The 12,177-nt window shown below is 36.3% G+C and overlaps 1 protein-coding gene across 4 annotated transcripts in view; it reads right to left on the reverse strand.

Annotated features, from left to right (window-relative positions):
- Positions 1-3,146: 3,146 nt before the first annotated feature.
- mob2a (MOB kinase activator 2a) overlaps positions 3,147-12,177 on the reverse strand; it is a 59,304-nt gene continuing 50,273 nt past the window's right edge. For all 4 annotated transcript variants that reach the window (XM_077211404.1, XM_077211401.1, XM_077211402.1 and 1 more), the window contains exons 3-5: positions 10,205-10,298; positions 5,811-5,935; positions 3,147-4,609 (exon numbers count right to left, since the gene is read on the reverse strand). In XM_077211404.1, coding sequence (XP_077067519.1) covers positions 4,338-4,609; positions 5,811-5,935; positions 10,205-10,298 — 491 coding nt within the window. In that variant the 3' untranslated portion in view covers positions 3,147-4,337. The remainder of the gene's footprint in view (positions 4,610-5,810; positions 5,936-10,204; positions 10,299-12,177) is intronic.

The following is a 12,177-nucleotide window of genomic DNA, read 5'->3' on the forward strand; positions in this document are numbered from 1 at the left end:
CATTATAGTTAACTTTCTTTTCGCCGGCTGCTCGGAGGTAGTCATTTTTACATTTCCCGGTTTTGTCACTTGTCGTCATCGTTGCTACAATACGTGACTCACAATGACTAACGACCAATTAAAAGGGCATTCTCTGATGATGTTCCAAGATGTTAAAGGGGCATTCGGCAACTATTTCAACTTAATAAAACTGTTTAGAAATCATTTGGATGGTCAATAACCTGTAAACCTTGGATGGTTTAATAACCTGTTCTGGTGAGAATGGTGACTTTCCCCGCTCCCCCCAGGGTACCTAGGCGGAAAACCAACCTTGCAACATGGGGACTAACGTCCCGGTAAGTTGGAAATAGGAAGTCTCGTGAGAAGCGAGAACGAGCAAGAAACACAAACTGCTTTACGGCAATTCGACATAAACGCACACGCCGCCCACAATGTACATGATGTATTACCCACCTCGGTAGACATGGCTCCACATGATAAAGTTGACCGGCTCCAATAATAACAAATGCACATGAGCAGCGGTAGAAAGGGGGAGGAGGGTGCCGAAAGTGAGGTTTTTTTACGACAGTATTGTGAAATATACGATTCACAGCTGTAGGGGGAGCTCGTTGAGAAAACATGCAACAACAAAATAGTCCAGGCAAAGTAGCGTTTTACGACAGACTAATTGTAAAATAATTTTTTGCAGCTTAGATCATTTCTATGAAGTGTCCAGAACAACATTAAAAGTCCTAAGAAATCCTAGTTGAGGAAATATGTTAAATTCTCATCAATCCGAGATGTGTGCCAAGGCCAGGCAACAATACACCCCAATGGGGCTATTTTTTTCCCTTACTCCTATCAAAATGAAACTTTACACAATGAAAGTACCCATGAAAAGCAAAATTTTTTGTATTACAAGTATCTTTGAAAATGAATTTTAATATGCATATGAGCTAATCAAATATTTCCAAAATACACCCAAATAGGCTTAATTTTTTCCTTTACTCCTACTGAAATAAAACTTTACAAAGTAAAAGTATACATGAAAAGTAACTTTTTTTGTATTACAAGTTTCTTTTGAAATGAATCTGAATATGCACATGAGCTCCACACGGTCTTTTGTTCTGGCAGAGGCAATGGCAGTTTGGACAATGAGCAAATCTACATCGTGCTTTGCATGGTCTGTGATACACCCAGCCCTCTCAAGTTTATCACTGAGATAAACCAAGAACCGTTGTTTGTTTTCCTTATTGTTAAGGAACTGGTCCTTTTTGGATTGAATGTTCATGTCACCAGAGAAGTGTACAGTCAAACCGGGAGTAACACCTGTTCGACGCAGTTGAGTGGCATCTTGTATTGTTGGTTCTTCTTTGTAGCCATCAAAGACATATCTGACATACATTTCACACACACTGTCATAAGTGGACCCTTGTGGCCATGGTAGACGATTTAGTAATGCACCCCCATCAAGGACATGCTGGACCATCACTGCTGGGTTGTCTTTGCTGCTGCTCAATAGATTTCCAGAGGACATCGGCAAGAATTCCCTTGTTTGCAAGTAAGGGGAGGTAGGATGATTCAAACAAAGCAGGCGGGTGACTGCAGAGTTCATACTTGAACAGTGATGGCAAATCTTCACAACGGTCTCTCACTGCTACAAGCCGCTGAAATAACAGCTGTGGATCTACTACCACTGTCTCTCCTTTGATCTTGACAGTTGATCTAGATGCAAGTGTCACTGCTTGGTCAGCTTTCCTGAAGGTGAATTCCTCCACTGTTTTCCCTACCATAGACTCCATAAGCTTGATTTCTAAACATTGACACCCTGCTGGGCTGTCATACCATTAGCAATGTTGCAATGTTTGAGAGTGAAGGAGTAGGGATGTCTTCCACAAAACATCCAGCTGTGATGTTTTGTTATCTGCTGGCAAAAGAGCCAGTGCCTGATACACAATAGATTCACGTATAGGAGGAATCTTAAAGTACTGAATGTTTATGCGACCAACCACAGCAATATCTGCAACAGTCACATGGATCTTTGGAACAGGTTTGTTTTGTTGCATTCCTGGTGTAATACAAGCTATTATACCCATTCCAAGGAACGTCCCAGTACCTTCAATGGTTGCCACATTGTGGTTGACGTTGTCTGCAACATATTGTATATGATGCTCTTCTGTGAATCCAGGGATCTCAGTCCCTTGTGCCACTGCTGCACTCGGTTCATATTTCATCACATCTGCATAGGAACAGGCAAAACCATGCTCATGGAGTTTGTTTACCAAAAAGCGTGATGCAAAATTGTGATGCATCTGGACCCCTAGGCCAAGCTGAAGAGATGCAATCATCATCCTTGGTCTTATTGCTTGCATGATGGACTGTCCGATTGATGCAACCTTTGTATCAATTTTTTTACCAGCAAACATATTCCTCAGTAGAACTTGTACATACTTGTACTCTGGAACATAGCTTGCAGCAGCTGCAATGTCACTTGAGTTTGGGTAAGAGTCGTTTAGGACTTCCATGAATTAGACATCACTTCCAATTAACTTTGCCGCAGTTTTAATTATATTCAGCTTCTCGTCTTCTGGATTCTTAGATTTTTGTTGCTTGTGAAATACACGAAGAATTGAGTGGGCTGTGTCTCGCAAAGTGACTACACATTGATTTTCCAGGCCAGTCATTATTACTCTATCTTCAAAGTGTTTCTTTATTTTAATTTTCATCCACTTAGCACAATATGGTTGTTCACAACCTGTGTCTTGCAAGTACTCTGTCATCTTTACCATAAGGTCTTGAATAGTAATTTGTTCATCATCGTATTCTTCTAAAAAGTTTGCCACCTTTAGGAATGCTGTTGTTCTCTCATAATCTTCAGGTCTTCCGACTTTGAATCTTTTGGGTTTGTTGCCAGGGTTTGCAGAGAATTGACTCGGAATATTTCGAATTTAAATGCCGTAATGATGTTTACGCACAGTTAAAGTCTGTCTTTCTGTCGTCTTCTGCTAGCAGTCTGAAAAAAATCTTAAATGACTCTTCACAAAACAATTTCTTCATGTGTGTGCGTTTCAAATCTGAACTAACCTCACCAAATTCCCAAGGATGCCAATTCACCGAGGACTCTTTCCATTCACCTGAACATTAATGAAGTAAACGCAACACAGAGGTAAAGTGGCATTTCTTGTTTTTATTTGATTATGTATTGCAGAGCCTAAAATATTAATTGGCTTTTAACTTAGATAATTAAAATACATAATAAGAAAGCAAGAACAGAAGAACTCTGCAAATAGATAAAAAAGTAAAAATAAATTAAGGAGGAGATATGCTCTCTCACTAAAGGCAATTATTGTGATTTTTTTTATATATATTTATATAGTTACAATCTATTTCTTGGGGGGGGGGGGGGGGGGGGACTTAATGTGCATTTTCTGCCACAATATTCATGACCTCTGATCATGTAAAAAAAAAAAAAAAAAGATAAAAAGTGAAATAAAAAAATAATGGAGGATGTGCTCTCTCATCAATACAACTCAGCAAGTCAACTGCCATGCAACAATTATTTTTCCCTGTCTGCATCATCTCTCTGAGCGAGCAGACATTGCAGATATCCCAGACAGCAACATAATGACGGCCCAGATCCGGCCCACATCTGGGCCGTGTGGAATCCACGTGTACCAGATGTGGGCCGACACTATGTTGCAGTCGGGGTAGTATCCTTGTCAGAAACCTACAAAGCAAGTCCAGACTTTCTCTAAGGCATCATTCAAACCACCATACCCTTTTTACATAATCTTGAAAGGCTAAAGAATACATTTTTGAACCACTGGAAATTATTTAGATAACGTATAGGAAAATGGACAATGAATGATGGCTGGAATATGAAAGAGAAAGGTGAAATAAGGCTGCAGAGATCATAAACAGTCAGTCGGTGCGTGATGTCACTCCCTCCACAAGGGGGAGCCAGAGGTCAAGGATCATTTTCTAAACAGTGTTGCATAAACAAACAATACCTTAGCTATATATCTAAAGCACCGATGAGAGCCCAGCTGAAATACCATTCCCTAAAAGAAATAAAACCTCCAAAGGGCTTATGCGCAAAAATAATAATAAAAAGCAAATTAAAATATAAAATGTTCCTATATAAATGATAATGTTGACAGATTGTTTGTCCTGTTAAACATTCACACCAATCTGTGCTGGTACAGGAACTGCAGACCAGCGGTCCCCCGTCCCACCCTTTTGATCAGTTCACATTAACACGGTGAGGGAAAAGTGATGGAGGGGCCCGTCCAAGGAGGCCTCCCGCGTTTCTTTTCTGTCATCTTCCTCCGAGGAGTTCTGTCAGGTCTGCTATTGGCTCATCTCTCGGTCACGTGATTGTGTGGGAGGGGGGGCAGGGGGGCGCACAGCACCTCCGACAGGTCGTCCATGATGCAGGTCTCCTTGGGGTCGATCAGGTTGAATTCCCTGACGAAGACGATGAAATGTGCGTACAGTGTGTTCAAGTGTCCCTGCAGCTCCAGAGCCACGGTCTCTTTAAAGTGCGACCAGTAAATGTGTGCCAACACGTGGAACAGGTACCGGCACACCTTCTTCACCAGGGACTCGAACGAGTTGGGAAAGGCTTTGCCTGAAAGGAAATTGAGATAGTTAGCATTTGTTTTATTGATTTTATTGCATTTTTTTATTATTATTTAATCAAATTAAATCAAAATAATTTCAGATTAAAAGTAAGTAAAGCATTATACACATTATTTTTAAATATAAATATTAATTGTATTGATTTAAATATCAAGCCCGGCTAGGATTTAAAAAAAATCATTATATTATTTATATTCCTTATTATTCCTTATATTATTCATTCCTTATAAAAGGTTTATTTTTACTTTAAAAACAGCTGTTTATAAACTTTATTAAAATAAATAATTATTTTTTATTAATTTACAAATGTTAATAATGTTTATTGTTTGCAATTAAATCAATTGTTAGGAAATAAGGAAATCTACTAGGATTAATAAGAAATCTAATTAAGTTATTATCATTGTATTATTTATAATATTTTTTATTCTGTACAAACGTTTATTTTACTTTGACAACAGCTACTTTGTTCAAGAGAAAAAAGTAAATAAAAACTGTATTAAAATAATCAGGTTTATTTAAAACTCAAATGATTAATTTCATTTATTGTTTGAAATTAAATCAAACTGTCAGTGAATTAAAATAATAAATAAAGCATTACATATTTACATAAAATTAATAGTTTAAATAATATATATATTATACTAGGACAACAAAAAATTGGTAACACTTTATTTTACAGTGCCCTTGTTACACATGTATTTACTGTAGTAATAACTATAAATTATGCATAATTACATGCAACTAACCCTAAACCAACCCCTAATTCTAATCTTAGAGTAAACACATGTAGTTAATTATAATTACACAGTACTTAAATGCATAATTACACTTTAAAATGGACACCTTAAACCAAAAATTTGAATTGTTCTCATTATTAAATTACTTACATAACATACATTACTTACATTGCATTAAATAACATAATACTTTTTATATATCTAATATATTTTTTTTAATTCCTTATAAAGGGATCGTTTGCACTATGAGCCCATTCTATTATACATGGCTATTTCTTGCAAGAGAAAAAAGTAAATCAAGGAGAAAGCTCAAAACAGTTATTTTCACAAAGCTCATTTTACTCTATGAACACTAGAGGGCGACACTGATCTAAGGGCTTTTACTTCAAACTTTGAAATTTCAAACCGTGTAGTTCTCTAGTATGACTGCTAGAGGGCAGTAATTATACACACCATATTTTGTGGGAAAGATTTCTTCGTCCGTCACTAATTTCTGCACGAAAGTCATAACGAGGTCAATATACTGAGGCGCTGTGCACTTCGTCTTCTTCCCCCTTTCATCATACCAGTAGTATATTCTGTGAAAAAGACAACAAAATAAAATTAAAATTCACTTCTTTTTAGTCACATTTCCAGCACATTAGGACAAAGTGAGTTTTAGGACAACAGTTTACGGTTTAAAACAAATGGAATGTGGCTGCTATCACATTTTTTAAGGAGGATTGCTCAGTTTGGGAGGGTAGCGTGGGGGGGTTGGGGGGTTGGGGGGTTGGGGGGTTGGGGGGGGGGGGGTTTGGGCTGTAGACATTACAAATCTCTTGGAATGCAAACTGACCGTACAGCATGCAGGGACCCAGTGACCTGATGCATTCAACGCATGAGCAAACATGAACTGAACCAAACGGATGAAATAAAGATCACTCGTTTAAAGGGATAGTTCACCCAAAAATGTAAAAACTGTCATTAATACTCACTCTGATGTGGTTCCAAACCCGTAAGGCTTTGTGTTCCGCAAACAAAGCACTCGCGTCACTTCATAAAATGGAGGTTAAACCACTTCTCTCACATCATTTTATAATGTCTTTACTACATTTCTGGGGCTTGAAAGTGGTAGTTGCGTAACTGTCAATGGAAGGACAGAAATCTCTCAGATTTCATCAAAAATATCTCCATTCGTGTTCCGCGAACGGAAGTCTTACAGGTTTGGAACGACATGAGGGCGAGTAAATGATGACATCATTTTCATTTTTGGGTGAACTATCCCTTTAAGTGAAATAACGGTCAATGTAAGCTAAAGTGGATTTAGCGTGTAACACAGGCGCCAGCAAGTGTCTCAATGTTCCTCAACATCTACAAATGACACTGTCGAGTTACAGATTCAATTCCAAGTGGAAATGGCGGCAGTTAATTTCATAACTGCAAGCACTAAACCTACCTGTACAAAACTACATGCATTACAGGAGAATTCTCATTTTTTATAACGTTACAACAATTTTCACCACAGTGTTTTTTAAAACAGTTGTTTGTTTGATAAAATTAAGTGGTGGAAACTACATTTTAAACATTTTTGGAACAAAATGGCCAAATTATTTGTCTTTTAAAGGCTGATTTTATAGCTAGCATTTTATGTTTCCTAAATTGACACACAAAAATACAAAATACTAATAAAAACAATTTATTTTTTATTTTTATCAATTTCCACATTAAAAAATATGCTTTTCACAAATTATGTTTACCTTAAGTTCATTACAGATCACTTCTCACATTTTAAATCAAGCTCAAATTGTCTTTCTGGTAAAAAAATAAATAAATAAATAAATATATATATATATATATATATATATATATATAAATTAACATTTGATAAAATATTTGATTATTAGAAGCAAAACTATAACTGAGGGACTATCATAATTTCTGTAAAAATATAAATATCTGCAAAAGAAATATACAATTTTGAACAGTTCAGATTATCATAGTTAAATCAAGTTTTTTCATTGTTTAAGATTGAAAGTCTCGGACAATAAGACATTTATGCATAAAAATAATTTGAACAAAATAATAAAAATAATAATAGCCTAAATGTTCTCCAAGAGAAAGAAAAAAAAAATCAACCCCTGTGTCCATGACTGAAGAAACCCAATAATCATACTAATAAAATACCACAGCATATAACCACATAACTCTGCGCTAAATCACAAATAAAAACCACTGATCTATATAAAATAGTCATTCTATATAGATCAGTGATAAAAACCTAATCAGAAACAAGTTGAACATCAGGTCTATTTGTCCTTCATTTTCAACCCTTTCCTCCCAGTCTTTTCATCAGTAATTGATTTATCAATTGAAAAGCTGGCAGCAACTGAAAATAAAGCTTGTGTTTTGAGCGCACCCATACTTGCCCTCCGAGGTATGCCTGGGGAGAGTGCGCAATTGTTAGTTTTCTGTGTGTTGGTAATTCTTGTCCATGAATAGTCAAGCATGTGGTTCTACGGGTCAGTGTGTAAAAGAGGAGTTTAGAGTCTCACACCCAGGACTCGCTCCGGCCAAACAGGGCAAACGAGTTGAACAAAGATTGTAAAAGTCAACATGGTTACATGTGTGACTGTGTACAGTCTTTCTGTTCGACTGATTCTACAATTGGGGCATTTTTTGAATGCTTCATCTTCAAACTGTTTTGCGATCAGTGTTAAATGTTATTATGCTTTTTTTTTACATTTTATACTTGTATACTTTCTTAGTTGCTGTTTGAGCATCTAAAAGGTCTGCAAAGTTACAAATTACAGTCACTCCAGCAGGAGTAATTCTCTATATCAGTGTCACTGTTTCTGAAGTCCCTGAAACGCCTCCATTATAGTCTTGTGTTTGTTCCCGTCAGAAAACTTGTCACAATAATATTCCTCATTTAAATAATTCCTGCTAAAGGCATACGCATAATAAAGCATAGAGGCCTGGTTGAGGTGCGTTAGTTGTGTTGAAACGGGCGGTTATGGTCAGGGGTTCAACATTTCCCAGACACGCTCGAAAAGCTTGACCAATCACAACACACTGGTCCAGTTGACCAATCAGAGCGCATTGTGCTTTACTCATAGAGACAGGAACTAAACAGAGATTACTGACAGACTGGGAAGAGTGGAGCTGCAACACTGTTAAATATATGATGAATAATGTGTTTTTTGAACATTTTTGAATGTGAAAACCTATTCTAGTCGACCCCAAAAACAACATCAAGACTTTGAAAAAAGACATAGGTCTCCTTTAAAACCTTTATCAACCTTTAAATGGATTTTGGTATAATGTATGAGGGTGGATTATTGATATTGTGTGTGACGGTTATGATGTTTTTCCACTTATTCTGAGAAAACGTTTGAGAAGTCAATTAACTGTGTTAAGAAATACTCAATTACTGAGCATTTTTGTAATTTCAGTAAAAATTCTTAAAATGGATGACATTTCTCACTATCTGGCAGAGATGTACGTCACATCTCATTTCCATCACAATCGAGCTTAAACTATTTTATAGAAATTCAGCTCTGTGTGGTGGAAAGGACAGCAGTGTTGGGGACAGCAAATCTGTGTTACAGTAACATCACAAATTCTTCAAATAAACACATTAATTTAAATATCATTATAGGATAATACTTGTTATTAAAATAAATATATATATATATATATATATATATATATATATATATATATATATATATATATATATATAAATATAAATATAGTGCTTAGCATAAGTAAATACACCCATGCTAAAGTTGAAATACACCCATGCTAAAATAAAAAAATCATCTTTTGGAAATTGATCTTAATGCCTTAATTTAAAAAATTAGGAAAAATCCAATCTATGAGGACACCAATTTTCTTTGTGAATGAATAATGTATCTTACATAAATAAATGTTCTTCCTTAAAATACAGGTTGCGTAAGTCAGGACACCCCTATGTTAAATTCCCATAGAGGCAGGCAGAGTTTTATTTTTAAAGGCCAGTTATTTCATGGATCCAGGAATACTGTACATCCTGATAAAGTTCCCTTGGCCTTTGGAATTAAAATATCCCCGCATCATCGCATATCCTTCACCATACCTAGAGATTGGCATGGTGGTTTGATTTGCATTGAGAAATGATCTTATGAAAAGTACCGCCATTGCAACCTCTAGGTGCCAATTTTTTTTGTTTTTAGGTAAAATAGGTAAAATACATACTGTTCTCTGAATTTTCTGGATACTTGTGATATAGTATAGAGAAGTTATTAAAAGTCTAGGTAAGGAGAAAGTGCAAAATTCATTCTAGGAAATTGAAATCACAATATTTTACTCTTTACTCTTAAAAATGAGTAAAATGTAAGTATTACTTTCACAGAGTTGGTCAAGAGATTAAATCTGTAAGGTAAATGTTGTCACACGTAATTCTTTAACTGATCTTTTGAAACACCCATTCAGCCTGTGAGAACATTTAACTATAGGCTTTTAAGGTCATTTAATTGGTTCCACCTCAAACAAACTTACAAAACCTCTAATTCTGAGAATAGTTCCCTTGTATTCTCATTCAAAGCACATCTGAAAGCCAAACAAGCACCGAGTTGGGTAAAATGTGTGTCAGCTTTCATTCCAGTCATGCATTAACCCGAATCAGACCTACAAACCCAGATTCTTACAAAGCCAGATCCGGGATGTGGCCTTCAAATGGAAAACCTTGTGAATATGAGAAATACCTGATCCAGCAGCAGTTCTCGTAAAACGGAGGTTTCTGATTCTCACCCGAGGACACGTCTAGAGGAAGAAAGAGCTAGAAAGACAGACGAAACAGAAAGAGGAATGAAAATGAAAGGACTTACGTATTACAGGCCGTCATGGCTTGACATGTGTCCCCTGTGCAGAACTCTGAGATTGTGCTATACTGCAGATTTATGAGATTGAAGAAGGTTGTTGCTGCAAAGGACAAAAGAAAAGACATTCAGAGAAGTTGTGACAAGATATTTCACAATCACTAAAGCTGAAGAGCTTCCTATGAAGGCAGAGTTTTATGGCATCACAGTCATAGCATGAAGTCTGTTCAAAAACGTAGCAAATTAATCATGGTGCCTCATAAAATACCTCATTTTAGCAGGAAATCCCGAAATGTATTGTGATAAGGTTAGTGAAAAAAATTCAAGTTGGTGGATGAGGCAAGCGAAATGTTGATTATAAATAATTAATATAAATAAATAAAAGACTAAAAATGCTCCATTCTGCTGCCAACACTATAAAACACTATAGACTGAACACGTAATACGCATACGTGCATGACTTCATTGTCTTCAGAGATTCGCGTTTTTGTAGTTTTGTAATAAATATTGGAGAACTATGAATATGAAGTCTTCTGATAAATCGTCTGCTGAAAAACCTTCTTCTGAAAACTCCCCAGAAACTGTAGACTGGCTGAATGCATTGCGTGTATCAGATGAAGATGACTTAGAAATTAGACATGTTACTGTCACAGACAAGGTTAAGATTTATATGGACGATCTTATAGTTGAAAATCTCGATCGATCGAGAGAGTGAGAGAGAGAGTGAGAGAGAGAGTGAGAGAGAGAGAGAGAGAGAGAGAGAGAGAGAGAGAGAGAGAGAGAGAGAGAACACGAAGAGCTGCAAGACCGAGAAGAAGGAGAGAAAGGCACTTGCAAGATCTTCCACTAAGGCTCAACTTCCTCGAGATGAACTGATTTATTGTGCACAGCAGTTAATAAAGATTATCAAACAAGCTGAACGATTAAATAAAAAGATAATACGCATTGCAAACAGTATTATGGTTGAAAATGAAATAAATTCAGATGAAGATGTGTTGGAATTTACAGGCTCAAACCACTTAAAGCCTATAGTTTGGGCTTGGCCTGCGAATTTAGGGGTCATTATTAGAAATGTATTTGTGTGTGGGTAGCTATACTAACATGATACAAGGTGGTTGAGGCCACATGTGTTTTGAAAAAGGGAACTTTGAAAAATGTGTTTGAAAAATGTGTTTTTGAAAAATGTGTTTAAAAAATGTGTTTAAAAAATGTGTTTTTGAAAAATGTGTTTGAAAAATGTGTTTTGAAAAAGGGAACTTTGAACATCATTTGCCCCAGACATGGAGAAGGTGTGAAGCCGGAGAAAGGTCAAGGGGGCTACGATAGAGGAATTTACCATACAAAGCTTTTATGTATGTGCTGCTTAAAATGAGTGTGAAAGACAATTAGAATATTTGCTTTTGCAAGCTTATGATAATAAAGGTCTAGGATAAGTCCAGAGTTTAACCATATAAGGGAATTTTATCTGCACTATAATGACAGTCGATAGTTGGCGGCCCTTAAGAACAAGGTTGATATAAAAAGGAGGTTTAACTATTTTTCGGGGCCGCACCTCGGGTGAAGACTTTAACATGTTTCTGTTATTTTTGCCTTTCGTCTTTTAATTTTTATCTTTGTATTATTCTGAATCTTTTTAAATAAAACAAAATCATGTTGTGATGATTCGTAAAACCTTTTAAATAAGACTGAATAATTTTTCTCTAACAATAATTAAAGAATTTTTGTAATGAAATATTAATACTAGCAAACGCCACAAGGAACCAACCCCAGACTGAACTGACTGGAGGCCCCGCCGAGGACCCGGATAGACATCCCACTTCTATAATTCAGAGGTAAGGGCAATATTTGATTGCAAAGGATTATGGAATTGTTTTAGAAGGATCTAGTGGTTACAGCGGGATAGAAATACAACATGGCGCCCAACATGCAAGGCATATTGCTAGTAAGGGAAAGATGAATACGGAAATCATAACAGGTGTAAC

This window comes from Siphateles boraxobius, unplaced genomic scaffold, assembly GCF_051911475.1.
Source record: "Siphateles boraxobius isolate OS27281-9 unplaced genomic scaffold, OSU_SipBor_1 65, whole genome shotgun sequence".
Classification (NCBI taxonomy): domain Eukaryota; kingdom Metazoa; phylum Chordata; class Actinopteri; order Cypriniformes; family Leuciscidae; genus Siphateles; species Siphateles boraxobius.